The 24,678-nt window shown below is 49.1% G+C and overlaps 1 protein-coding gene across 1 annotated transcript in view; it reads left to right on the top strand.

Moving 5' to 3' along the window:
- The window catches only part of CORO2A (coronin 2A), a 151,093-nt gene extending 128,655 nt beyond the window's left edge, over window positions 1-22,438 (top strand). The window contains exons 8-12 of the mRNA XM_032782942.2: window positions 8,430-8,526; window positions 16,339-16,451; window positions 19,647-19,737; window positions 20,030-20,301; window positions 21,903-22,438. Of these exons, the coding sequence (XP_032638833.1) occupies window positions 8,430-8,526; window positions 16,339-16,451; window positions 19,647-19,737; window positions 20,030-20,301; window positions 21,903-22,034 (705 nt within the window). The 3' untranslated portion in view covers window positions 22,035-22,438. The remainder of the gene's footprint in view (window positions 1-8,429; window positions 8,527-16,338; window positions 16,452-19,646; window positions 19,738-20,029; window positions 20,302-21,902) is intronic.
- The last annotated feature ends 2,240 nt before the right edge of the window (window positions 22,439-24,678 follow it).

Below are 24,678 nucleotides of genomic sequence, written 5' to 3'. Positions count from 1 at the left end.
GAGGGTATCTGGAACCTAAGGCTACTTACAAAATTCTATCTGCAGGCCAATAAACAATATGATTGCCTGCAGTGGCAATGAGATTAAAATGTATATCTTGCAATGTGGTGGTTTTAACATACACACAGCTATCATTAACTTGAAAAAGTAAATGTCCTGTCAGGATAGTTCCTTGTCCGCTACCCTCCCAGCAAACGTTATCATGAACAGTGACAACCTCCCCTGGCTTCAGTTTATGAATACACTGAAGCTGTAGGGGTTCTAACAGCCAAAATGTCCACTGACTCCCTATTCCTATCCAAAATGTCAGGTGTTATTCTAGGGGCACTGACTATAAATCAGTTAGGAATACCAGGTGGTCTAATTTCCCAGATGTCTTGGTGAATAATCCAGTCCCACATGCATCCTCCCCATGGACCCGGCAGGATTCAGTATGTGGGAGCCTACACCCCCCTAACCGGTCCATATGCTTGGAAGGAGCACTGTGAATGTCCACACTTCCACCCAGAAAGTTTCCAAGTATGTCTCCATGACCACAGATCAGATGGTACTCCTAATGTGTCTGTAAGGGCAGTGGGCCAAGTCTGGTGCTCAAGATCACTCCGAATGGCCATTAGCTGGTCATTCAGGAAATCCTGAATTCCTGAACAAGCTAGATCCCACTGCAATGCCTTCCCAGCCTCAGTGATATTCAACACCATCTCTGTCAGCAGCTTCTGGGTCATAGAACTAAGAATGGAAATAACATGTAACTCACCAACTCCAGCCTGTATTTGGGTTAGCTGAGCTCCAGAAATAAGGCCAGTGGCCTTTTCTAGTTGGCCCAATTTCTCATCATGTTCTTGGCTTTTAAGAATATTCCAAATGTCTGCTGCACTATTGGTCCCATCCCATAGGGATCCGGTCAAGTCCCTCTTCTTCCAGAGGAAATAACCCAGGCCCTCTGTTGTGCTAATCTAATGGCAGTCCCTTGTGAGCAGTTTGGGTATGTAGAGGTGATCTGGAAACTGGATAAGGGCAATGTAAATTTGACAGTCCCTAGTGTTGTGTTAATCACAATCCATTGATATCCTGATACATATCTTTTTGGTGTAGTGCTATATCACATCTGTTGGGTGTATACCTTTAACTAATCTCAGGTATTTCAAGAGGCATTGACATTAATAGCATAGGAGGGGGTGTATTGCAGTAAGGTACAGGTTACATTATTCGTCACTGGAATGGTTTCAATACAGGTAAAATTTCCAGTGGCAGAACAAACTCTTTGGGTATTTGTTTAATTAATCACTAATTGGGTGACCAAATAACAATAAGGGCTTCTTTCATGTAACACAGTACAAATTCCAGGAATAGCCGTCATATCTACTTCACTATGGAACCCATCAATTTCAACAAATTAACACATTCTGGATCATTTCTAATGATATCATAAATTTCTGTTTCACTGATCCATTATTTCTCCACTCATTGTTTGCTATATGGAAATCCTGAACTTTAAACGTATTTTTTTTCCAAACATCTTAAAATAAATCACAAAGTGTGAAGCCTTGGCCATTGGTACAGGCATGTCTGTATTGGATGTATTACAAGGTATAGTGTAATGGAGGAGATGCGGGGCAGTGGATAAGTGCTTTGGTATTTGGTCATTTAAATCCATTAGGGAGAAATACATGCTGAAGGCTCATCAGAACAGGGCCAGCCTGTAAATAACCCAAAATCCAATCAATACCAATTCCCAAGCATGGGTCCACAATGTCCTCTCGCCAGTGTATAATTCTTTGTTTCTTCACCAGTAGCAGTTTTTATGTCCTTTTAGTCAGGAATTCCTGACTTGGCAATTTCAGTGCAGTGAATGTTCCTTTTCCCCAAAAAGTCGTGTTCAGTATCTACAGGAGAGTTACCAGCACATCACCTCTAATGTTTTTCTTCTTCTAGAAAATCCAAGGCACAGTAGGCTGTCAGTGACAAGGGAGGTTACTAGCACTTCACTTGTCCTTTTCCCTGCTGTCCAGAAGACAGCAGAGCTAGAAGAAGAAATGCTAATCATCAGTAGAGATCCTCCAAGTGGAGGGTCTTTTGCAGTGAGAATCATGGTCTAAGCACCTTTGCACTTCAACGTGTTGTAATCAGCAGGACTTAATAGGGCTTTCCAGCATGGAGCCAAAGCAGTCTTTCGTTGTGGACCTTTACGTAGATCCATCTCGTTCAAAGAGTGGCAGGGCTGCTAGGGTCTTTGGGTAGCTTCTTTACCTGTGAAAAAGAAACCTAACACTTTCTTATGCTGGCAGTGTTTTGCAGATCTATAACTGCTTGGCATATTCAAGTCCCCACTTTTCTGTTGTTCAGCCAAGTCTTAGCTGTGCAGTATCTTGAATGGCAGTGTCTTATCTTTAGATGAGCTTGCTATTTTTCCCCAGTTAATCTTCTGTTTTTTTCTCTCCCTTCTGGTTCTTTAACTACAAATGACCTTCCACTCTTCACTCATACACTTTTTCCCAACATGAAACACCTAAACATGCCATTATACAACATGACATTAGTCTATTATTCAATGTATGCCACATATACCCTTTCAGTTAATAATAACTTTATTACAGACTTGGAGCAACAATCCGGACAGCAACCCACTTACGAGAGTGTCAATTAATAACAACCTCACAACCTCCGGTGTCCAATAGCTTCCCACCCTCCCAGCCCTCTGGATAGAAATCTGAGGTAGCAGAAGGATCCGATGTACAATATGGGGAGTGAGTTAACTTTTCATGTCTTTGCTTCCAAAGACTGTTGGTATGCAAATTTTAACAACAATTTTTTTTCAATTAACAATCTGGCCAATGACGTTTCTTTTCCTTACTTAAGGAAATGTATTAGACTTTAGTATATCACATTTTCCTGATTTATCCAAACACATTTGTATTCCAATGTTGAGTATAAAACATAGTATCTGCATTTTAATTTAATCCTTCTGTTGATTTTAAACTAAGACTGTCCTTGATGAAATATTAAACACAACAATTCTGGCCCACGAGAACAAACACCACAAGACAGGACATAGAACACAAAAATAATTTCACTATTGTGCTAGTAAATGCATGGTACAAAGGGGTTGAATGCTGTTCAGCTGGCATCAGTTTTTCTCTGATTATCTGAAAGACAAAAAACAGAGGTCTACCCTTCTGGGCAGTCAGTCATCACTTAAAATATACAAATATACCTTATTGGTTTCAGGCAAAACAGGGGAATTATCCCATATTTTCTTGTATTTGTTTCATAGACAGTCCAGGTTTCAGTGGCTACTACCTTATCAGTTAGATAATTTGCATTAATACAGATGCTTTCTGGCTTGCTTCTGGATCCAAAGCTATTCACAGCTAAAGATTCTTACCTTAAAAGGGACACTAATTAACTTTATCAGAATTTTGATGGCTTTTTTACTTCTAACTCTCTGCTTTCAAACACTGAAAGAAAAAGCATAACTTATTAGTGCCCTTAGAGCCTAATAGGATTTCAATTACATAGCACTGTATATATTTCTTTAGCTTAATTCGACTAAATTGTTCATAGCCAAATAATTACAATCTAATAATAATTTCTTTGCCTGAATTTATTTACAAACATTTCAAAATGACACCAAGAACTTTCCTCTTTAGCATTTTTACAAAGTTCAACTGCTGTTCCTCCAGCAACTACAGAGTTAACTTCTCACTTCTTCCTTAAATCACTTGCTTGTCTCCCAACAGCCACTTTTATCAACTCAAATCACCATTTCAAGTATTGTCCTGGGTATTTGAAATCCCCATGCTTATACTTACTTACTCCTTCCTTCCACTATGCCCTCAAATTTTCCAACCTGTTTTCCAATCTCTTTGTCTGTTGCCTGCCCTGCTTGGGCCCGATCCTGCTTTCCTCGCTGAACCATCCTTCCATGGGCACTAGCTTTGTTCCACTACCAGTTTTAGCTAGGAAGGTGGGCTTCTCAACTAGCCCCCACCTTCCTGGTCTCTCTCTTAAACCATCTTAAAGGCACATCCTCTTACTCACAAAGACTACCAAGTCCTCCCTTTCGTGAGGCAAACACAGCTTTATAGGGCATATGCTGGTGGTTAATTTTGACAAGTCCCTGAAGGACCAGTACTTGCTTAGCCAGTGCTTCCTTTTCTACCTGGAAGTCCTGTCTCAAGGTCTGCAACTTGCCTGGGTGCAGGTTTGAGTTGCTGCCTGGTTCATGATCTATGCTTCTTAATTGCTCAATTCTAGTTATTCAAGTACACATCTCTTCCTTTTCTACAACTTCTCTATTGCCCAGTCCTGCTACGACTGGGGGTAGATCCACCTGCCACCCTTCCGGTCAACAGGGTGGAGAGAGGAATGCTAAACCCCTCTCAGTTCTCAGACTTACTGTGGTGAGAGTGGGCACACCTTTAATCATGCAATCCTCAACATATAACACCAAACAGTACCAAGCAAAGCAAACATAAAATAACAAGGGTAAAACAAATAGATGGTGTAAATTCTGCAGGGCTCCCCCCTTCTCAATTGCTCACCAAACTGTGACAAATTTCTGTTACCAATCTATCCCTCGTGTCAGGTGATCAGTCTGACACTGCAGGACGTTGGGGAAGATAAAGAAAATACACCATATGACTAAATTTTAAAGCTTCATTAATAAAATAATAAAAAACAACAAGAGTGTTGGGAACGCTCCCACATCACTCAGTGGAAAAACATTAATGCCCCAAGCCCTAAGCCATTTTCATACTCACACACGTCTAGACTGGCCACGTCTGTGTATAATTTTCAGAGAAGGGGGAGAGGTGGACAGGAGATTATCCTGTATACAGCTTGTCCAGAATTTCCAACATGCTTCCGCTCTTGGAAGGGCTGTTCTTTTACACCCTGGAATCTCCTGCGGCATCTCTTTCAGAGATTCCAGTCCAGGTCGGCTGCCTGTGGCTTCTCCGTTGTCACCAAGCCACACCGGCTCCAGGGTCGCAAAGGCACACTGTTGGATCTTACTGGACAGTTAAGCTTTGCAAATGTAATCTCAGTTCTGTAACTTGTATTGCCTTTGGTTTGCCTCTGTCTATATTTTTTTTTCACAGCCAGCTGGGGCCGAAAGCAGTTTTTCTTTGTACTTAGCATAGTCTGCGTTGATTCTTGACCTTGAACGCAGAGCAACTTTCTCTTTATCTCTGGGCCAAACTGAATTTCAAATTAACCCATTCCTTTCCTCAATAGACAAATTGCTCACACTGTGTCAGAGACTTTTTTTTTTTTTGGTGATTAAAAGCTCCTCAGAGATGTATGATCTCATCTAGATTGAAGGTACCTTCTAGTGGGCATTGTTTAGATGGACTTTCACGCGTGTAAAGATTCCAATTCTCTAAATACCTGCAGGTTGTTTTTGGACCATAATGTACGTACGTGTAATATGCTGGGGTACCCTTAGGGAGTGAGGTCGAATGTTTAGACTGTCCCCCACTCATTTTCCACTTACACACACAGGGAAGGAGCCCTGTCCGCGCTAGCGGCTCATAAACTAAGGATTTCTCCCTACAGGGTACTCACACAGGAGAGGCTAATGAGGATGGCCATGACCCTCCTACACCTTCCTTCGGCAAAGAGCATCGGCTAGTCTCTGGGAGACGGCGCCGCTTACTCTGATTGCATCCAGTGAGACGATCAGACTGTCAGTAGCCCACACGGAAAGGAAGGGCGGGGGGAAGAAGGGGTTCACACGCTCCTAGACCCAGGTAGCTTCCTCACTGGACGATGCCAGGCCGAGTCAGTCCCCGTGGGTCGGATCTTCTAAAGATCCACTAGTTACCGGGCGTGCGTTAGAGTAGTCCTGGTCACGAGCTTTTGCTTTGCAGAGTACTCTGGGCGTCTTCCGGTAACAGTCACTCACACTGGTGCACACACACACACACACACACACACACACACACACACACACCAAGGCCTTTATTTCCATATACCACGATACATCTGCACCTTATGCCCGGACCCAATACCATGAGGCGGTATAACAAACCCTCTTGAGGCGGTAAAAACCCCTCAGCACCAGTGCATACCTAATGCATTTCCCTATGCATTATCTTGTTGGCCAACCAAGCAGTTCCCCAGTACTGTTTCAACCTAACCTTGTTGCAGCCTTTCCCCAATACCACTCTGCATCTGATCTTGCTGCTCAGTCAATAAGTTCAGATGGCATAAGCCCAACAGGGACAGAAGGCCCCATGGACAGTCCTCCTCCGATACCCCAATAGAGATTTCAAAAGGTCTAATACCTGTCTTGTGGCACCATGGGGTTTGAAGGGGAAGGATCCGTAGCAGTTGCCTGTGTCTCAGTAGGCGTTGCCATCCCAGACGAGCCCCCAAAACTGTCAGAGAAAAACTCAGTTCTCACTTTTTGTTTGGGTGCAGCAGAGTCAGATACTTCATTTTGTTTAGCAGCTACAACAGGGAGACAGTGCACTAGGACATAGGATCTCCCCTTCCTAGACAGGTCTCTCCACAGGTAAACAATTACAGCAGCATTTATACTTTTGTTACAGACAATAATAAGCAACAGCTGCATTTTGTTTATACATTGGTCTTCCTGATAGCTTGTTTTTCTCACTTAAGAGACGCCAGCCTACATACTGTATTATCTACACAAGGTCGAAAAACAACTTCTCACACAGTTCTTTTCCACTCGCCTCACACAATCCTTGCTTCTACAAATCTCGTGTTATTAGGGTTACAGCTAGCCTAACTCTGGCCAACAGAGACTGTCATGCATTAAGATCCCCTACAAATCCATGTCAGTTCTTTCTGTACTTCCACAGATAATAGACAGATATTAACTGAATCGAGTCTTCAGTATTAACTGCAAAATCATGTATTCCCAGGACATCCCACAGTCTTAGCCAAAGATGAGCAAAAAAGTTGTAGGAAAAGACTTCACTTGCACTCAGTAGCAGTGAGGCTGAAAAGATGGGATTTCACTCTGCTCTTAAAAGCCTTTGGGGCTCACTTGTCCAAGTATGGATCACAAATTGCTGTGCATTGTCTAGTGTGGTATGCATTTGGGGATCCACATGTCCTCCTGTTTGGCTCATTATGTGACAGGCAGAAAAAAGTACTTTCATGTGTTGATCTGAAAGTTCCCAAAGTCCAGATGTGTCTAGCTCTTTAATCCTTACCCCATGGCCCTGATCCTGTGCAAACAAGCCTGACACTAACACTAGACACATGAGCTAGAGCCGCTGCCTTTGTGGGAATGAAGTTCAGCACGCACAGGAGTACTTGCAGGGTCAGGGCCCGGGTGAGCAAAGGTCTGGCAGTGCCTGTCCCCTCCTCTTTGCAGAATCCGATAATAGAGATATGTCTAGCCCCAAACTGAGCTGCAGTCCCATGCAGTGGGCAGCCCAGGGCAGAGGCATCGCTGAACACTTAGAATCACAGACATATAGGGCTAGAAGGCACCTCAAGAGGTCATCGAGTCCAGCCCCTGCCTAGGCCAACCCTGACAGGTGTTTTGTCCAACGTGTTCTTATAGCCTCCCGTGATGGGGATTGCACAACCTCCCTTGGAAACCTGTTCCAGAGCTTAACTAACCTTAGAGTTAGGAAGTTTTTCCTAATATCTGGCCAAAATCTCCCTTTCTGCAGATTAAGTCCATTACTTCTTGTCCTACCTTCAGTGGACATGGGGAACAATTGGTCCGTCTTCTTTATAACAGCCCTTCACATGTTTGAAGACTGTTATCGGGTCCTGCCTCAGTCTTTTGCAAGACCAAACATGTCCAGTTTCTTTAACCTTTCCTTATAGGTCAGGTTTTCTAAACCTTTGAGCATTTTTTTTCTCTCCCTGGACTCTGGCAACTCACATGTTACTCTAGCTGAGGCCTCACCAGTGCCACATAGAGGGGGGCCGTTACCTCCTGGTGTCTTACATATGACAGTCCTGTTAAGATACCCTGGAATATCAGCCTTTTTCACAACTGCATCACATTGTTGACTCATTCAATTTGTGATCCACTAAACCCCCTGATCCTTTTCACCATCTAGCTAGTTATTCCCCATTTTGCAGTTGTGCGTTTGATTTCCCTTCCATGTAGTTCTATAAATCAGTGATACACCTGCACCTGGAATACTGGGTTCCATTCTGATCACTCTCTGACTAAAAGGCCATGACAGAAATAAAAGAGGTTCAGAGACAAGTGGAGGAAAAATATTGGAGGCCAGGAAAAGATTTTTATATGGAAGGAGACTGGAAAGATTGGGACGGTTTAGTTTAGAGAGGAAACAAATACAAGGTGATATGATAGAGCTTGAAAAGAACAATGGACGTTCTAGAGAAGGTAAACCAGGTGACCACCTTGGGCTCCCCCTCTCCTGCAGCAGGGGCTAAGCAATGCCTGTGTTCTCTCTTGCCATCTGTAGGGAGATGGGAACATACGATACTATGAAATAAGCGCTGAGAAGCCGTACCTGAACTACCTGATGGAATACCGCTCCCATCTACCACAGAAAGGAATTGGTGAGTTTGTATCGTGTATTTCTCATCTAACTAGGGGCCCAGTCCCACACCCTGAGGGAATCCAGTGGGAGTACAGGATGGCCCACAATTCCATAGGTTTTGATGAGAAGCCAGGGGGCTCGGTTCTGCTCTCACTCGGTGTTACACTGCTGTAAATCACAGATCCATACACTCCTAAACTAGAGGGATTGTTATGACCATCTAATCTGACCCCCTCCAGAACTCAGCCAGAAAACCTTGCCCAGTGAGCCCTGCAGTCGTCCCTGTCCCTCTCCTCCCCTCCCCTCTCCCCCAGAGTTCCCAGCTGAGCTAGAGTGGATCTTTTAGAAAGAGACACCCAGTCCTGATATTGGTGTCTGCAAGACTGCAAATGCTGGACCCCCCCGCCCCCCATTGTTCGGAAACTGCTTCAGTGGCTATTTACTCTGCTGTTAAAATGTGCATCTTATTCCTAGTTTGAACTCTGCTGACTTTGCTTTCAATCTGGGATCTCCTTGTGCCTTTGCCTGCTACACTAAAGAGCTCTCCAGTATCAGCCATCTTCTCCTCAAGCAGGGACTTACATACAGACTGTGCTTAAATAGTCTTTTAACCCTCTTTTCGATAGGCTAATTAGATTGAACTCCTGATGCCTCTAATGGAAAGCTTGGTTTCCAGTCCTCAGATTATTCCTGTGGCTCTTCCCTAAATCTTCCTCAATTTTAAATCTGGGGCAATAGTATCCCCAGGGATGTGTCTACTGCTACGTGATATTCCTCTGTTACTGTGTCCCAGGACTATGTTCACTTTTTAGGCCACATCCTGGCACTTGGAGCACGTGTTCAGTTGGTTTCCAGCATGACTCCTAAATTCTTTTCAGCATCACTGCTTCCCCTTCCATCTGACTTTGTTCCTAGGTGTAAGAACTTGCTTTCGGTTATATTAAGACACAGATTACTGCAAGCCAGGTTGGTTTGTAGAACTGCCCTCCTTATCGTTATTTATCATTCCACTAATTGTGTCATCTGTAAATTTTAGCTGCAAGGATTTTATAACTTCTTTCAGATCATTGTTTAAAATAGTGAATAGAATTGGGCTGAGAACTCATCCCTGTGGAACCCTCCTGGAAGCACCCCACTGGATGGCAATTTTCAATTGCTTTTGAGATGTATCAGTTAGCCAGTTTTTAATCAGAATAGCATGTGATATTCAGTCAGACACCTCACACAACTTTCAGTACATCAACACAATTACCTTTATCAGCCTAACTTGTAACCTCATCAAGAAATGCAGTCAAATGTATTTGTCAAGACCACCTTCCATCCAGTGTTACCAAAATCTAATCCACTGAATGCAGTGGGGGAATATACACTGAGCTGACTTTGGGGTCAGAACAAGGAGCACCCACCTTTGAAATCAGATCAAATGCGCATTAGACAGGAGGATTTATTAACATTTAAAGTAAATGAAGCTGCTGTAAAGATTCAGCAGTAGTTCAGGACTAAAGGAGGAGGAGGACTTAGGGCCACATCCAGCCCCAGCGAAATACATAGGTTGCTCCACCTGTACAAAGGCAGAGCCACGCTGCTGAGCAGGTAGCAACCTGCCCCACCCTGCTTCTTGCTGTTTGCTTGGGTACGTTTTTCCAGTTACTACTGCCACTGGCTAATAGCTGCCTTTGCCTGGCCTGGCTGTTGCACTCGGGAATCTGCCAGCAGGGTTCTGCCCACCCCAGCCACCTCTCCCTTTGATGTGCTCTGAAACAAATGTGGGGACTTGTTGTGTGTTCTGCACTGCCATGGAGGTGAGTGGGGCTGCGGGTGCTCCGTACAGCCCAGCACTGTGCAGCACCTTGCAGACTAGGGGTTTGGCTACACTCAAAACTTCAAAGCGCTGCTGCGGGAGCGCTGCTGCGGCAGCACTTTGAAGTGTGAATGTGGTTGCAGCTTTACAGCGCTGTATCTTGCAGCGCTCAGGGGTGTGTGTTTTCACACCCCTGAGCGAAAAAGTTGCAGTGCTGTAAAGTGCCAGTGTAGCCAAGGCCTGGGTAGTCAGGACTGTGTATTTGTTGCAGGATGCAGACTAATAGGGCTGTTCCAATGGTGTCCTTTGCTCACCCGCTGCATTGCCCAAACCCCTCTGCTTCCCTTGGGCATGGTGCAGGATCTGCTGCTGGAGACTTTAAGTCCCCTGAAGCAGATGATGCAGTGCTCTGAGCCTCAGCTTTGCAATCCCCACATCTCTGGCACAGCCAGCTCAGTCCTTCGTCTTTCTGATGCAGACTGATGAGCTTCCTGCAGTGCAGGAATGTGCAGTGCCAGGCACTGGCTGCTGTGCATGTATGTTAAGGTCATTGGCCTACTTGTGCTCTCACATGCAGGGTGCAAATCAGAGTGTAACTCCATTAAGATCAATGCAGTTACACCTGTGTAAAACTGACAAGAGAGAGAGGAGAGTCAACCCAGCAGTTAGAATGGGGTAAGTTTGCACTGAGGCACTTGGTGAAAATCTGGAGTGGCTGAAAGCTGGGCCAGTCCTAGTTATTCCAATTAAAATATACTTGTCTCCCGTTGGACTCTTAGCTCATAAACTGATCTTTGTGCAAGAAGGGGCAATGCTTAAAATTGTAGCACACTGTGGTTACATTTCAGGGCAATTATTCTTAGTAAAATTACAGAACTACCTCCAGATTTGTGCTGTCTGCAGATAATCTCCACAGGGAAAATAACACCTCAGGTCTGTACAGACAGGTTTATGGCTTCTGCTCCTGCCACCTACTTTGAATTGCTCGTTAGATGCTGCAGCCAGGGCACCTGTTCCATGCTACACTGGATCAACACTTGAGGAAGCCAGCGTCTCAGCATGGAGTGCACATTCATCTCCCCCATGCACTGCTTTCTGGAGTGTGTCTAGTCAGCATTGCAGGGAAACATGCCACCCGTGGCAGCAGCAGAAGGATGCTGGTTTATATAGTGCATACCTCAGACAGCTTTCAAAGTCAAGCAGAGATGGGGCAAGGACCGTGCCCACAAATTCATAGCTGCCACGTTATGCTCAGTAATAGCACGTGAAGCCTGGGAGATTAGACCAAGGGTCGGCAACCTATGGCACGTGTGCCAAAGGTGGCATGCGAGCTGATTTTTGATGGCATGCGAGGCGGGCTGAGCAGCTCAGCCCACCACCACTCTGGGGTTTCCACCGCCGGCTCCTGCCATCTGTGCTCCCACCGTCGGTCCCACTTAGTGCCAGCTGCTGGCCTGGGGAATGGAACCCCAGGCTGGCAGTGGGCTGAGACCCCAGCTGGCAGGAACCTGTGGTGGAAACCCCAGAGCGGTGACGGGCTGAGCTGCTCAGCCCGCTGCTGCTCTGGGGTTCTGGCTGCTGGCCCCTTGCCAGCCAGGATCCCACTCAGCACTCACTACTGGCCTGAGGGAAGGAACCCCAGGCTGGCAGTGTGCTGAGACCCCAGCTGGCAAGGAGCCAGCAGCCGAAACCCCAGAGTGGTGGCGGGCTAAGCTGCTCAGCTCACTGCCGCTCTGGGGTTTCCACCCCTGGCTCCTGCCAGCCGTGGTTCCGCTGCCAGTCCCACTCAGCACCAGCTGCTGGCCTGGGGGATGGAACCCCAGGCTGGCAGTGGGCTGAGACCCCGGCTGGCAGGAGCCAGTGGCTGAAACCCCAGAGCAGGGCAGGCGGAGATGCTCAGCCCACCCCTGAAACCGCAGAGCTGGGTGGGCTGAGCCGCTCAGCCCACCGCCACTCTGGGGTTCCGGCTGCTGGCCCCTTGCCAGCCGGGGTCCCCACAGACCCACTCACCGTGCTTCCCATTGGAATTCCAGCGCAGGCCCCTTCCAGACAGGGTCCAGGCTTCTGGCCCTGCTCAGCCCTACCAGCCGCCAGCTCCACACCTCAGCTACGGATCAGGGGTTCCAGCTGCTGACCTCCTGCCAGCTGGTTAACAACTTATAACTCAGAGGCCCATGTGCAGTGTAAAGTATCTAAATAGGTGCCGCCAGACATTGGAAAACTCAGCAAGGAAAAGCAAGGGCAAGGATCACACTAAATTGATAAGATCTGCATTTTAATTTAATTTTAAATAAAGCTTCGGAAACATTTTGAAAATCTTGTTTACTTTACATATAACAGTAGTTTGGTTATATATTATAGACTTAGAGAGAGACCTTCTAAAAACGGTTCAAATGCATTACAGGCACACGAAGCCTTTCATTAGAGTGTCTGCATGAAGGCTCAGCACAGCACTGCTGAAAGGCTGCTGACCCCTGGATTAGACTCTTCTTACTGAGAGGTAGATTTTAACTAGCCCTAATGTGCCCATGCAGGGAGGTATAATAACCCTCCCCGGCTCATACACAGAGCTCCCCTGCTTGACCAAAGCAGACTTCATGCAGCTGCTGCACCCCCAGGAACAAGTGAATGGAGAGGGCAGGACGTGGTCAGAGCCTGGACTCCACCCTCCAGAGTGTATATAAGTACCCCACAGTACCATGGGGGATAGCTTGCCCACACACAGTCTTTAGTGCTCGGAGACTGGCTTCAGCCCTGGAGCAGGAGATTTAGGAGCCCTGCCAGAATGTGTGTTACCATTAAAACTCGGGAGTTTCTTATTGGCCATATAAAATAGTCCCTCTTGCTAAATTCTGGTGGGCCTCAGTGACTTCCTGTGGCAATGAGTTCTTGTCATGGGGCCCTCACTGCTTGGGGCTGCTTTGGGGATTAGCTCTCTTCCAGGCGCAAGGCCCTGACCTGTTGTCCCCTCTGTCACTCTGCAGCCCCTTTCTCATGCCAGGAGCTGCAGCTTCCCCTTCGTGAGTTGGCACTCCAGCCAGGTCGCTGTGTGATTTCCCATCCTGGGGCACAGAGGCTCACTGGATCTGCTGTCCAGGCAATGCCACTCTGTCAGTGGCTAGTAGGGGAACCCTGGGCCCACTCACAAATCTAGGTTCCAAGCCAGGGACCCTACAGCACTCAGCCAAGACCTGCTCAGTCCCCAACCTTGCTGCTCTCTCCCTGGGCTGCTTCCTACTTGCCTCCCACAGGCTTTTTTCTCCACCCACCTCTCTTCTGGGAATGCCCTTCCCACAAGGTCAGGCTCCCGGGGTCTTACTCTTTCCCTGTTGTAACAGGGTCACCCACCTCTCGCCTGCGCCCCTCAGTCAATGGTTTGTTCAGTGGGTCTTCAGTGACTCAGCCCTCCAGCCAAGTCACACACACTGTCTGTTGGAGGAACAGAACAAACCCCTTCCGGGGTATGCAGTCTTTACTTTCTCCCGGCCCTGGTATGGGGCTATGCCCCCAGTAGCCAGCCAGGAGCTTCTTCTTAGCTCCTTGATCCCTGCATGCATTGAGCTGTCTGTGGTCCTGCTGCTCTTCCAGCCAGGCCAGGAACCCAGTACTCTCTCTTCCAGATCCAAACAGCAACTGACGGACCCTGTCTCTGCCGCCCCTCTGATTGGCTGCTTGGAAGATTTTCTTCTGCTACTCTCTGGGATGGGATGTAGCAGGACCCTCAGGCCTCCAGTAGGGGCCTCTGGGCCTAGTCCAGCTTGTCGTACCTGGATTCCCTCCTTCCCTGTCTGATGCACAGAGGGTGGCTGTAGCTTCCTCACTGCAGCCATCTCTGTTGGCAGCTTCCTGGCTTTATACTAGCCCAGCACACACCTGCTCAGCTGAGCTTCATGCTGCAGTCAGGGGTTGCTTCTCCAGGCTAATCCCCTCGTGTGGGGTCTATCACAATTGGTCTTTCTCAGCTTCCGTAAGCCTTTCAGGGCTGTTGTGGGGTGAACGCCCCATCAGAGTTCCACAGGCTAGTACAAGTTGTGTGAAGAAGTGTATCCTTTTTATTGGTTTGAATTTCCCACTTTTCAGTGCCACTGAATGTCCCCTTGTCCTTGTGTTCTGAGACAGAGAAAACAGGGGCTCCCAATCGCACGTCTCTGGGCAGTCACTATTTTATAGATTTCTGTCGTGTCCCTCTCCAAGACAATGAACCCAGTCTGTTCAGTCCTTCCTCACAGGGGAGTGTTTCCATTCACCCATATTTCTGTGGAGAGAAAAAGGAAATTCTGCATGCACAACCTTAATTTCTGCACAAATTCTGCATGCGCAGTAGCACTAAAATCCCCCAGGAGTATATAATGGTGCTAACACTTTCCTATCTCTACTGGAAATACTTTGCTTGATGCATCCTAGGAGTGCATTGGCCTTTTTCACAGCCACATCACATTGGCAGCTCATAGTCATCCTGTGATCAACCAGTAAATGCAGGTCTTCCTCCTCCTCTGTCACTTCCAACTGATATGTCCCCAGCTTATAGCAAAAATTCTTGCTGTTAGTCCCTAAGTGCCTGACCTTGCAATATGCACTGTTACATTTCATCCTTTTTCTATTACTATAGTTTTCAGGGTCCTCCAGATCTTCTTTAATGCTATTCTGATCCTCCTCCATACAGGGAGTACCTCCCAACTTTGTGTCATTGTGATGGGGTGTACAAACACCCCACTGAGCAACAAGGGCTTACGGGCTCATTTTGAGCTCAACCAGCCCCACCCCTGCAGTAAATGCTCTATCTGCTGGAGGAATGAAAAGGCAGCGAATTAGTTCAGTTGGAGAGTGGTGCTAAGGTGAGCAGACCTGCAGCCCACAGCTCCAGCAGAGGAGAGCACAACAAAACAAAATACAGCTGCCCTGTGAGGGAGGGAGGATCCTCTGCAGAGACAAGCAGAGAGGGAAGTATCCTGTGGTCCTGGACAGTGGAGACTTCCTCCTGCGTTCTTGTGATTTGGATTTTCCCACCAGGTGAAAGCCTTGGACTGAGGTGACCCCAGGTGGGAAGAGGCCCAGGGAAAACAGCCTTAAGTAGTCTTGGTTGTCAGGTTATTGGTAGCCCAAGGGGTCCTGGGTCAGAGCCTGGAAGAGTGGGAGGGCCCAGACTCCCCTCCTCACACTCCCTTTGGCAGTCCAGGGTTGTGGCTTCCCAACCAGACCCGGATTGGAGACCATAACAGTTTTTATTATCTCACACCAAGGTCATTAATGAAAATGATAAATAAGATTGGTCCCTGTAGTGAGGTCACTGGCAGTCAGGGTAGCAGGCCCCACTGCCCCTCTCCATGTCTGTGCAGTGGGGTCACTGGCAGTCAGGGTAGCAGATCCCACTGCCCCTCTCCATCTATGTGCAGTGGGGTCACTGGCAGTCAGGGTAGCAGATCCCACTGCCCCTCTCCATCTCTGTGCAGTGGGGTCACTGGCAGTCAGGGTAGCAGACCCCACTGCCCCTCTCCCTGTCTGTGCAGTGGGGTCACTGGCAGTCAGGGTAGCAGATCCCACTGCCCCTCTCCATCTCTGTGCAGTGGGGTCACTGGCAATCAGGGTAGCAGACCCCACTGCCCCTCTCCATGTCTGTGCAGTGGGGTCACTGGCAGTCAGGGTAGCAGATCCCACTGCCCCTCTCCATGTCTGTGCAGTGGGGTCACTGGCAGTCAGGGTAGCAGACCCCACTGCCTCTCTCCATGTCTGTGCAGTGGGGTCACTGGCGGCCAAGGCAGCCCATCATCAGGTGCTTGAAGCCTGTCTGCTTCAGAAGGAACCAAGCATACTGTATCCCTTAGGGAGATGAGAATTCCCTCCAGGGTCCCACAGCCGTTTGTCCAGTACAAGCCACCTGGCTCTTGTAATGTCACTTGAAAGGAGAAGGGGCTGTACCTGCCCTCTGAGGCATGCATCTGGCGGGAGGGTCAGTACGCCCGCATGGGGTGTTTGCTGGTGGAAGGGCGCTGTTACAACCCCCACCTGCCATTTCTTCTGCTCTCCGCTCAGGAATCATGCCGAAGAGGGGCCTTGACGTGTCGGCCTGTGAAATCTTCCGGTTCTACAAACTGATCCCAGGCAAAAGCCTGATTGAGCCCGTCTCTATGATTGTTCCTCGCCAGGTAGGTGTGCGTCAGCAGCCCTCTCACTCACAGCCACTGTGCCTGATAGTGCCCTGCTGAGCGAGAGGGGGAGGCAGGGCTGAGCGGGTTTCCTTTGTAAGCTCTGTGGTGTAGAACTGACCAGAGAAAGGAGCTGACTGGGCGAGGCAGTACCTCATTTATATAGGAACTGTGCATCATTTGGGGACATTGAGGTATAGTTGGGGTACAATTTGTTCCTGGGGCTCCTGTTGGGAACCCCCTGGGAAAGGCCTGGACAGTGACTGGGCTTGGGGTCACCCTGATGGAGAATGATGGTTGCCAAGGTTGGGTAAGATAAAAGCCAGGAGTAGGGAAGGAGAGTGCGTGCTTCTGGGCTGCTGTACTTCTCTGGGGGGTAGGGAGTCTGGGGAGGGTCACTGCTACCACTGCTTCTTTTCTAAAAGAGCGGAGCTGAAAGAAGCAGCTGTGTTCTGTGGAGGGAGCAGAGCAGCTGTGGGGATCTGGTCCCCAGCAGAGAGCTAGTGTTTACAGGCGGAGCGGAATAGCTGTTCCAGCTGAGAGCTAAGGATCACACCCAAAGGATGGAGCAGTGCTGCAGTTTGGCCAGCTAACAGCACCGTGTGAGGAGCAGCATTACGAAGAGTTGAGCTGATGGAGAGCAGCTATTAGGAGGGGATGGCTATTCTGAGGATGGGTTTAGTTTGGCACTGAGACTCCTGCATGTTAGGGTAGCAGTGAGAGAAACTGGTAAGTGATAAGTTTATACAAGTTCACCCTGTCGTTTCCCTTCCCTTTCTTCAGGGAAGTTTTCCTGTTTAAAACCCTCTGCAAGTGGGGAATAAATTGCCTATCAAAGGCACCGAAGTGCTATGGATCTACATACAGGCTCCCAGGTTACTGGTTTGGGGCTCGAAGTGAAGTTATTTCAGTTTTAGGGGAAAAGCCTTTAAAAAGTGCATCCCCAGCCCTTGATTGCTGCCAAGGCCACATCCTTATGGGCCCGTGCTTCAGAATGCAGGAACTGTTCTTCTCCTGCTTGGTGGTCACCTGTGTCACCGTATGTGGGATGGATTCACTGAAACAAGTGTGAATGGCTTGTGAAATGCCTGGCTGTGAACTTCCTCAAACACAGCCTCCCCAAGGAGAGCCATTGATAAGAAGGGTGACTTGGAGGGGTGTGGTGGCATGACCTGATCAAGCGCCACTCACAGGTACCAGGGTGTCTACCCTGTGTGTGCAACACAGTCATGCTCTGGTGTAGAAGAAACTTTCAAATGTGTCCAGCCTCAGCCCTTGTGCAATGACAGTGCAGGTGAAACTGGAACCAGGACCTCCTGTCACTTACTCTCTGATCTGTTCATGTCCTGGCTCCTTGAGCTACTGAGTCTGTCAGTGGAAACTGCAGCACAGTTTATAAAGCTATGGCAGCATTGTGCAGGGGTATTGCCATGGGTGAATACACAAACCCCATTGTGGCACTGTGGTAGCGCCAGTAAGTCCCTGTTCACCTTTCATGCTAAGCACCCAAAAGTGCATGTTCCTCAGATGCTGCTCTAACAGCTACATGTGACGGGATCCCTGGGGTGCAGCCTGGAAATAGGGTACTGCTGTGCTCCCTTAACTCTCCAGCCTGGACACTCTCTCACAGTGCTTTGCCAGTGACAAGAAGCAAACCCCTCCAGGTGCTGTTATCGCTCAGCGCAACCGTATGTGGAACCCCACACCCAGCTAGATCGCATGAATGCTCCCTGAGCCACTCATAAATCAAACAGAGAAAGGCACCAGCCAGTTCCCCCACCTCCTCATCCTTGCACCCTAGAGCTGTACTGTCTTTCCCTGCCTGGTTAGAAGCCTGACCAGTGTAAGTTTATTACCCAGTCGGCTCTTCCCTCAATGTGGAGAGGACATGCACCAGGCTTTGTAAACTGAGCTGAGGTTTCCCAAGCACTTCACACAAAATACACTGTTTTAGGTAAAGTATAAAACAGATTTATTAAGTACAGAATTATAAATTTTAAGTGATTACAAATGATAGGCATGAAAGATCAGAGAAAGTTACCAAAGAAAATAAAAGATAAACACACAATCTAAATCTTAAACCTTATTACATTAAGCAGTATTTAGATCAGCAGTTTTCTCACCCCGGTGGATGAACAGGCTTCCCTTAAGCCTGGACCAGTCTCCTCAGATGACCATCAGCTTCTTGGCATTGCTGTTGCTTCCAGCGTAGGTGGGGGAGGAGAAAGGCAGAGGCATACTGCAGCTGTTTCCTATTTTATATCCTCAGTCCCTGTGCTGAGAAGACACTTGCCCCAATGTGGCTTGGTGGGCTTTGCTGAGTCACTGGGTTGAGCAATCTTCTGGTGTGGTCCTGTGCAACTGAGCCATAGAGTTGAGCAGTCCCTGTTGTGTGGTGCTTGGGCAGCTGTTACTGAAGTGTAGATCCCTTGATTACACCTGATGATTAACAGTCATTGAGCACCCTCCTGGGCATTGTTTGCCTTCTTTGTATGTCACTAGCAATCTTACAGCATATTTCAGTAACAACCATACAGCAAAATCTCATAACTTTATACACAAGAATGATATACATATTTGGACAGAAGAACAGGTTTCAGCAGATCGTGACCCTTTCATATGATACCTCACATGGCATCTGTTATATGAAATATCACTATGTCAGTAATGAATATGGGGGTTACAGGGTGCCATTCTGAGGGACAGTTATCAGACTACACCAGCACTTTCAAACCATCCAACTCCTCCTGCTTGTGCTTTGTCTTTAATATTCACTTTGGCTGAAATCCTGACCCTAGTGAAGTTAATGGGAGCTTTGTCACTAACGCCAGTGGTGGCTGGATTCCCCCTTCATATGGTGCTTGCATGAATAACAGCCTTACTGACATGAACTAAAAAATGTCTTGCAAAATTCCCCTTGTCCAATGCAAGTAAGTGCTGAGCAAAGGAGAGGAATGTCTCTGGCTGTTTTGTTGTCATTCTCCTTCTACCATTGGGGAGCCAAGTGGATTTGGTGTCAGGGCTAGTACATTTTCATGGCAAATGTGAAAGTCATAAAACAGGGCTGTAAGGGATCAGTCATTGTGAAATGCTCCCATGGCTAGTCTCTCATGCTGAAAATTCTTCCCGGTAACGTGTTGAAGCTGTCAGTAGCTGGCAGCGGCAGCTGTGACTCTGCTGTCTGTGTATTTGCAGTCGGAGTCGTACCAGGAAGACATCTACCCGATGACAGCTGGAGCCCAGCCAGCACTCACGGCGCAAGAATGGCTGAATGGAATTAATAAAGGTCAGGCTTGCAGAAAGAGGACAGAGTCAAACACTGATTGGATTGTCTGGTGTTTTCGCAAAATGTCATTAGCTATTTTACTCTTTAGCTACTGGAAAATCTTGGGAGAGGAAAAATTGTATCCATAAAAAATCTGTAGTGAGTGGCTCAGAGCTGTCTCTGTTGGTAACACCTTTGGAAATAACTCCAGACTTGAGCCTGGCTATCTGAACCTACAGATCTCCTGTGTTTTGTTCAGGGCTGATTTGTGTGCTCTATATGTGTGCTAACCATTCACCTACTTACATTGTAGGTCCTGTCCTGGTATCTTTGAGACCAGGCTCTGAAATCCTGAATTCTCTGCCACAATTTCCTGAGAAAGAACCATCACCACTGTCCACAGAATCAAACTGGTACCAGGACAGGACAGAAAGAATGGCAATGAAGGAAATTCAGAAGCAAAGTGGGATCCAAGAAAAGAGAGGCCAGAAAAAAGTGGAGGAAAGATCGCAGGGAGATCGACAAATGCAGCTTTCAAATGGCTTGGACTTATTCGAGTGTCCTCCACCCAAAACCGAGAATGAGGTCTGGCTATGGGAAAGCATGTGGGCATGGGGGGAGAATGACATACAGCTGGCAAAGTGTGCAAACTGCAGATGTTTTGTATGGGCATAGATTGAACTGAAAAACAATGCCCAGGGTCTGCAGTGTGGGACTTGGGTGCATAAGCAGAGCTAAAGAAACCCTCCACTTCAGTGCCAGCATGCTGGGCACACAACTAGCGCTGGCCAAGACCTGCCCCTGCCCCTGCCTCCCGGGAATTCACGATGTAAACAACAAAGGAATGGTTACCATCGCCATTGGACAGATGGGAACTGAGCCCCAGAGAGACTGAGCCCTGTTCTGTACTGCAGAGTTAGGTAAACATAAGGCAGCTTACATTGACCTAATTCTCTAAGCGTCCACACTAAAATGTAGCCCCCAGAAATGTAAGTCGCCCACTACACTGACTTAGTAACTCCACCCCTGTGAAAGGCACAGCACTTAGGCTGGTGTAGTTGGCAGTGTCAGTTATTTCCATTGCCTGTTGGCTGTCAGCCAAGTGCAAGGCCCACAGCTGGAACCCGCCCTCCACTGCTGGGCCAACAGCAGAAGCTGTCAGGGGCCCAGGACTCAGTTTCACAGCAGGGAGCCTGCCAGAAGTGAAACTGACATTCTTGTCAGTTTCATGGCTCCTATGATTTCAGGTTTGGTCTATGGCTGTCAGCCCCCGGGGCCAGAGGCCTGTAGCAGGTGAGCTCTGCACAACTGTCAGTGACCCACGTCAGTCAGTGCAAGCTCTTCTGGTGAGGACATACTACCCTCCTTCCGCCAGCAGTGTGTGAACACCAATAGCCAATTGAATTACTGCCGTGACTGTAGGTGGACCTAACGTAAGTTGACCTAATTTTGTAGTGTAGACATGGCCTCAGAGTCTTACATCGGTGGGAGATATATTTTAGTGTACTCACCTGCTGTGCTGGTTTAATACTCCACCTCTGTGAGAGGTGTAGTGCTGAGGTCGATGTAGTTAGGTCAGTGCAGCATCAGTGTAGACACTGTGTTGCTTGCATCGTGTGTGGCTGCCTTTCAGAAGCCGTCCCACAGTGCCCCACCCTGACAGTTAAATCGGTGCAAGCGTTCCTGGTGAAGATGTGCGCTGCTGACACCAGCGATGTGCTTACTTTGCTACCTGTACATTGATGTAACTTAGGTTGACTTAATACTGTAGTGTAGACTTGCCCTGAGGGAGCACAGGGAGTCAGTGGCAGAGCCAGGAATTGGACTCAGGTGTCCTGAGTGCCAGGGCCGTGTTTTAGCAACCAGCCCATTGGTGGATTGGAGTCACCTTGCCTGGGGGTGAGACTGGGATGGAAAGAAATGCATATTCTTCTGTCTCTTTCCTTTCCTATGTGTTAAGGCTGTAGAGCTTTGCGGGGACAACAGGTGGTGCCTGGCATGGGCAAGGTGCCTAGTCTAAGCTGTCAGGTAGTGGCTGCAGTGCCTAGCTGCTTTGGGAGGGTCTGGGCACCCTGGTTTATGGTGTGATGCTGTAGAGCTGCAGTGGAGCACAGATGTTCATGTGCATTATGCCTAGACCCAGCTGGGGCACAAGAGGAAAAAACAGAATGCTATTTGTTTTACAGCTGTTGCAGATGTTTTATCGACAGCAGGAAGAAATCCGGAAACTGCGAGAGCTGGTTAACCAGAGGGACATTCAAGTCAAACAGCTAGAACTGGAGATTAAAAACATCCGCATGGACTCGGGCAGATACTGAGGTGACAGGCCCACTCTGCAGCCATGGCATGCACTGTGCCTGCAGCAGACACCCAGATGCCTCATGAGAATGACTTGTTCTATGTTTTGCATTGGGAAAAAGGAGGTGAATGCAGTGCACACTTCCCTTGGCCCTGATGGCCATCTGCCTGCTGTCCTGGGTGCTGCGTGTGGATCTGCTTGGCTGCCCTACAATGTACTGCCAGCCAGTTCTCTCACTGCAGGGGATTCCAGGTTAAAGGTACTTCCAGAGCTGCACCAAGTCTGAAGAGACTGAGGCTGGAACAGTGCAGGAAAGGCTCTGGTCTGCAGCCTCCATGTGACTCCCCTGTGCACCACAAGGGCGCTGGAGCAGGGCTGGCCGGGCTCTGGTTTGCAGCCTCCTTGTGACTCCCCTGTGCACCACAAAGGGCTGGAGCAGGCCTGGCTGGGCTCTGGTCTGCAGCCTCTGTCTGACTCCCTTGTGCACCACAAGGGCGCTGGAGCAGGGCTAGCCAGGCTCTGGTCTGGAGCCTCCTTGTGACTCCCCTGTGCACCACAAGGGCGCTGGAGCAGGGCTGGCCGGGCTCTGGTCTGCGGCCTTCGTCTGACTCCCCAGTGCATCACAAAGGCGCTGGGGCTGGGCTGGCTGGGCTCTGGTCTGCAGCCTCTGAGTGACTCCCTTGTGCGGTACAAGGGCGCTGGAGCAGGGCTGGCCAGGCTCCGGGCCTGCAGCGTCTTTGTGACTCCTCTGTGCACTGCAAGGGCGCTGGAGCAGGGCTGGCCGGGCTCTGGTCTGCAGCCTCCGTGTGACTTCCTTGTGCACCACAAGGGCGCTGGAGCAGGGCTGGCCAGGCTCCGGGCCTGCAGCGTCTTTGTGACTCCTCTGTGCACTGCAAGGGCGCTGGAGCAGGGCTGGCCAGGCTCCGGGCCTGCAGCGTCTTTGTGACTCCTCTGTGCACTGCAAAGGCGCTGGAGCAGGGCTGGCCAGGCTTTGGTCTGCAGCCCCCTTGTGACTCCTCTGTGCACTGCAAGGGCGCTGGAGCAGGGCTGGCCGGGCTCTGGTCTGCAGCCTCCGTGTGACTTCCTTGTGCACCACAAGGGCGCTGGAGCAGGGCTGGCCAGGCTCCGGGCCTGCAGCGTCTTTGTGACTCCCCTGTGCACCACAAGGGCGCTGGACACTGCCTCCCCTTGTTCTGGTGCAGCAGAAAGCCCCCAGGGCAGGCTGGATAGCAGCCCCTGTCTCTTCAGGCACTAATCCAGCCCGGGCCAGCCAGAGGCCATGGCCCCATCACTTTTAAAAGTGGGAGGACATAGCCACTTCCTTCCTGTCTTAAGGGCGGTGGAGAAGAGCAAATGGCAGGCAGGGCCTTGGGGGGAAGAGGTGGGGCCTCAGGGGAAGGAGTGGGCGTGGGGCCACAGTTCAGGCACCAGTGGCCCCTCCACTTCTAGCGAGTTTCTGGTGCTCCTGATCCTGCCCCAGGGAGATCAGGCTGCATGCTGGCATAAAGGCCTGTGGGCACAGGGGGTGATGTCAAAGGACAGCACACTGCACTAACAAGCGATGGGATTACGTCACACGATGCTCTTGGTGCTTCCTGGAGGAGGGCAATGCAGGGGAGCTCTGCCCAGGACATGCCTCCCAGGGCGCATAGGCAATGAGATGGCCAGCCGCATTCTTTTAGGCTTAGTTTCCCAGAAGAGTGAGAAAGTCACTGGAGGCAAGTGGGTGCTGAAAATCCATGTGGCTGCTGTGTGAGAACATCTCTGCCCCTGCACAAGGGCTGGGTCAGGGAGCGGCCCTGTCATAAGGCCAGTACCAAAGACTTGGACGGGCTCTGCCTAACGCTGCAATGTCCTTGGTGTCACCTCAGGCTCCACTTCTCTAAAGCTGAGGTTAATATCTCCCCTGATGTTTCCCTTCCTCTGGCTTATTATTAACACCGAACTGCTCTGCATAGAGCTCTGTAGGCCTGCACTGCACTACACTGGATGCCATAGCTCTACACTGCACTGCACACGGTGCTCTAAGGCTGCACTGCACTATACTGGATGCTATAGGGCCACACTACACTGCACAGGGCACTGTAGGGCTGCTCTGCACTGGGCATCATTGGCTTGCACTGCACTGCACACAGGGAGTGACATCCTGGAATCATGTTAACTCTGGCATAAATCTCTTGGGCCCAGCTGGAGACTTGGGTCCATTGCTTGCCCCAAGCAGCTTAACACTTTCCAACCTTCCCATTAAACAGGCTTGTACATGCAGCCCATTGCCACCATCTCAGCTTTGTCCCATGTCATCTCCTGCCTTAATGCCTGCAACTTCCCCTTCCCTGTCCCTCCATCCCATCTCACCCCACCCCCCTCACCACATGGGCACTGACATCATTTCCCTGACCTGACTTCCCTACCTGCCTGGATACCCCTTTGCTTCCAGGCACTTTTGGCTCAGCCTCTGCCTCCTCATCTGCTCCTCTCTGCACCAGCCAAAGCGCATGTCCACCCACTCCTCTGCCTCCTTCAATCATGCCCCATTGCAGCTCCTGCCCCACTGTCCCACCTCCCGTGTCTGCAACAGCTTCCCAGCCAGCCATCACCCCTGCCCTGTTACCCCAACACTGTGCACTGCAGAGAAGTGTGGGTCAGTTACAGGCCTGGCCCTG

Source organism: Chelonoidis abingdonii, chromosome 6 (assembly GCF_003597395.2).
Source record: "Chelonoidis abingdonii isolate Lonesome George chromosome 6, CheloAbing_2.0, whole genome shotgun sequence".
Lineage (NCBI taxonomy): Eukaryota > Metazoa > Chordata > Testudines > Testudinidae > Chelonoidis > Chelonoidis abingdonii.
Note: the sequence above shows the minus strand (reverse complement) of the source record. Positions and strands in the feature narration are given on the sequence as shown.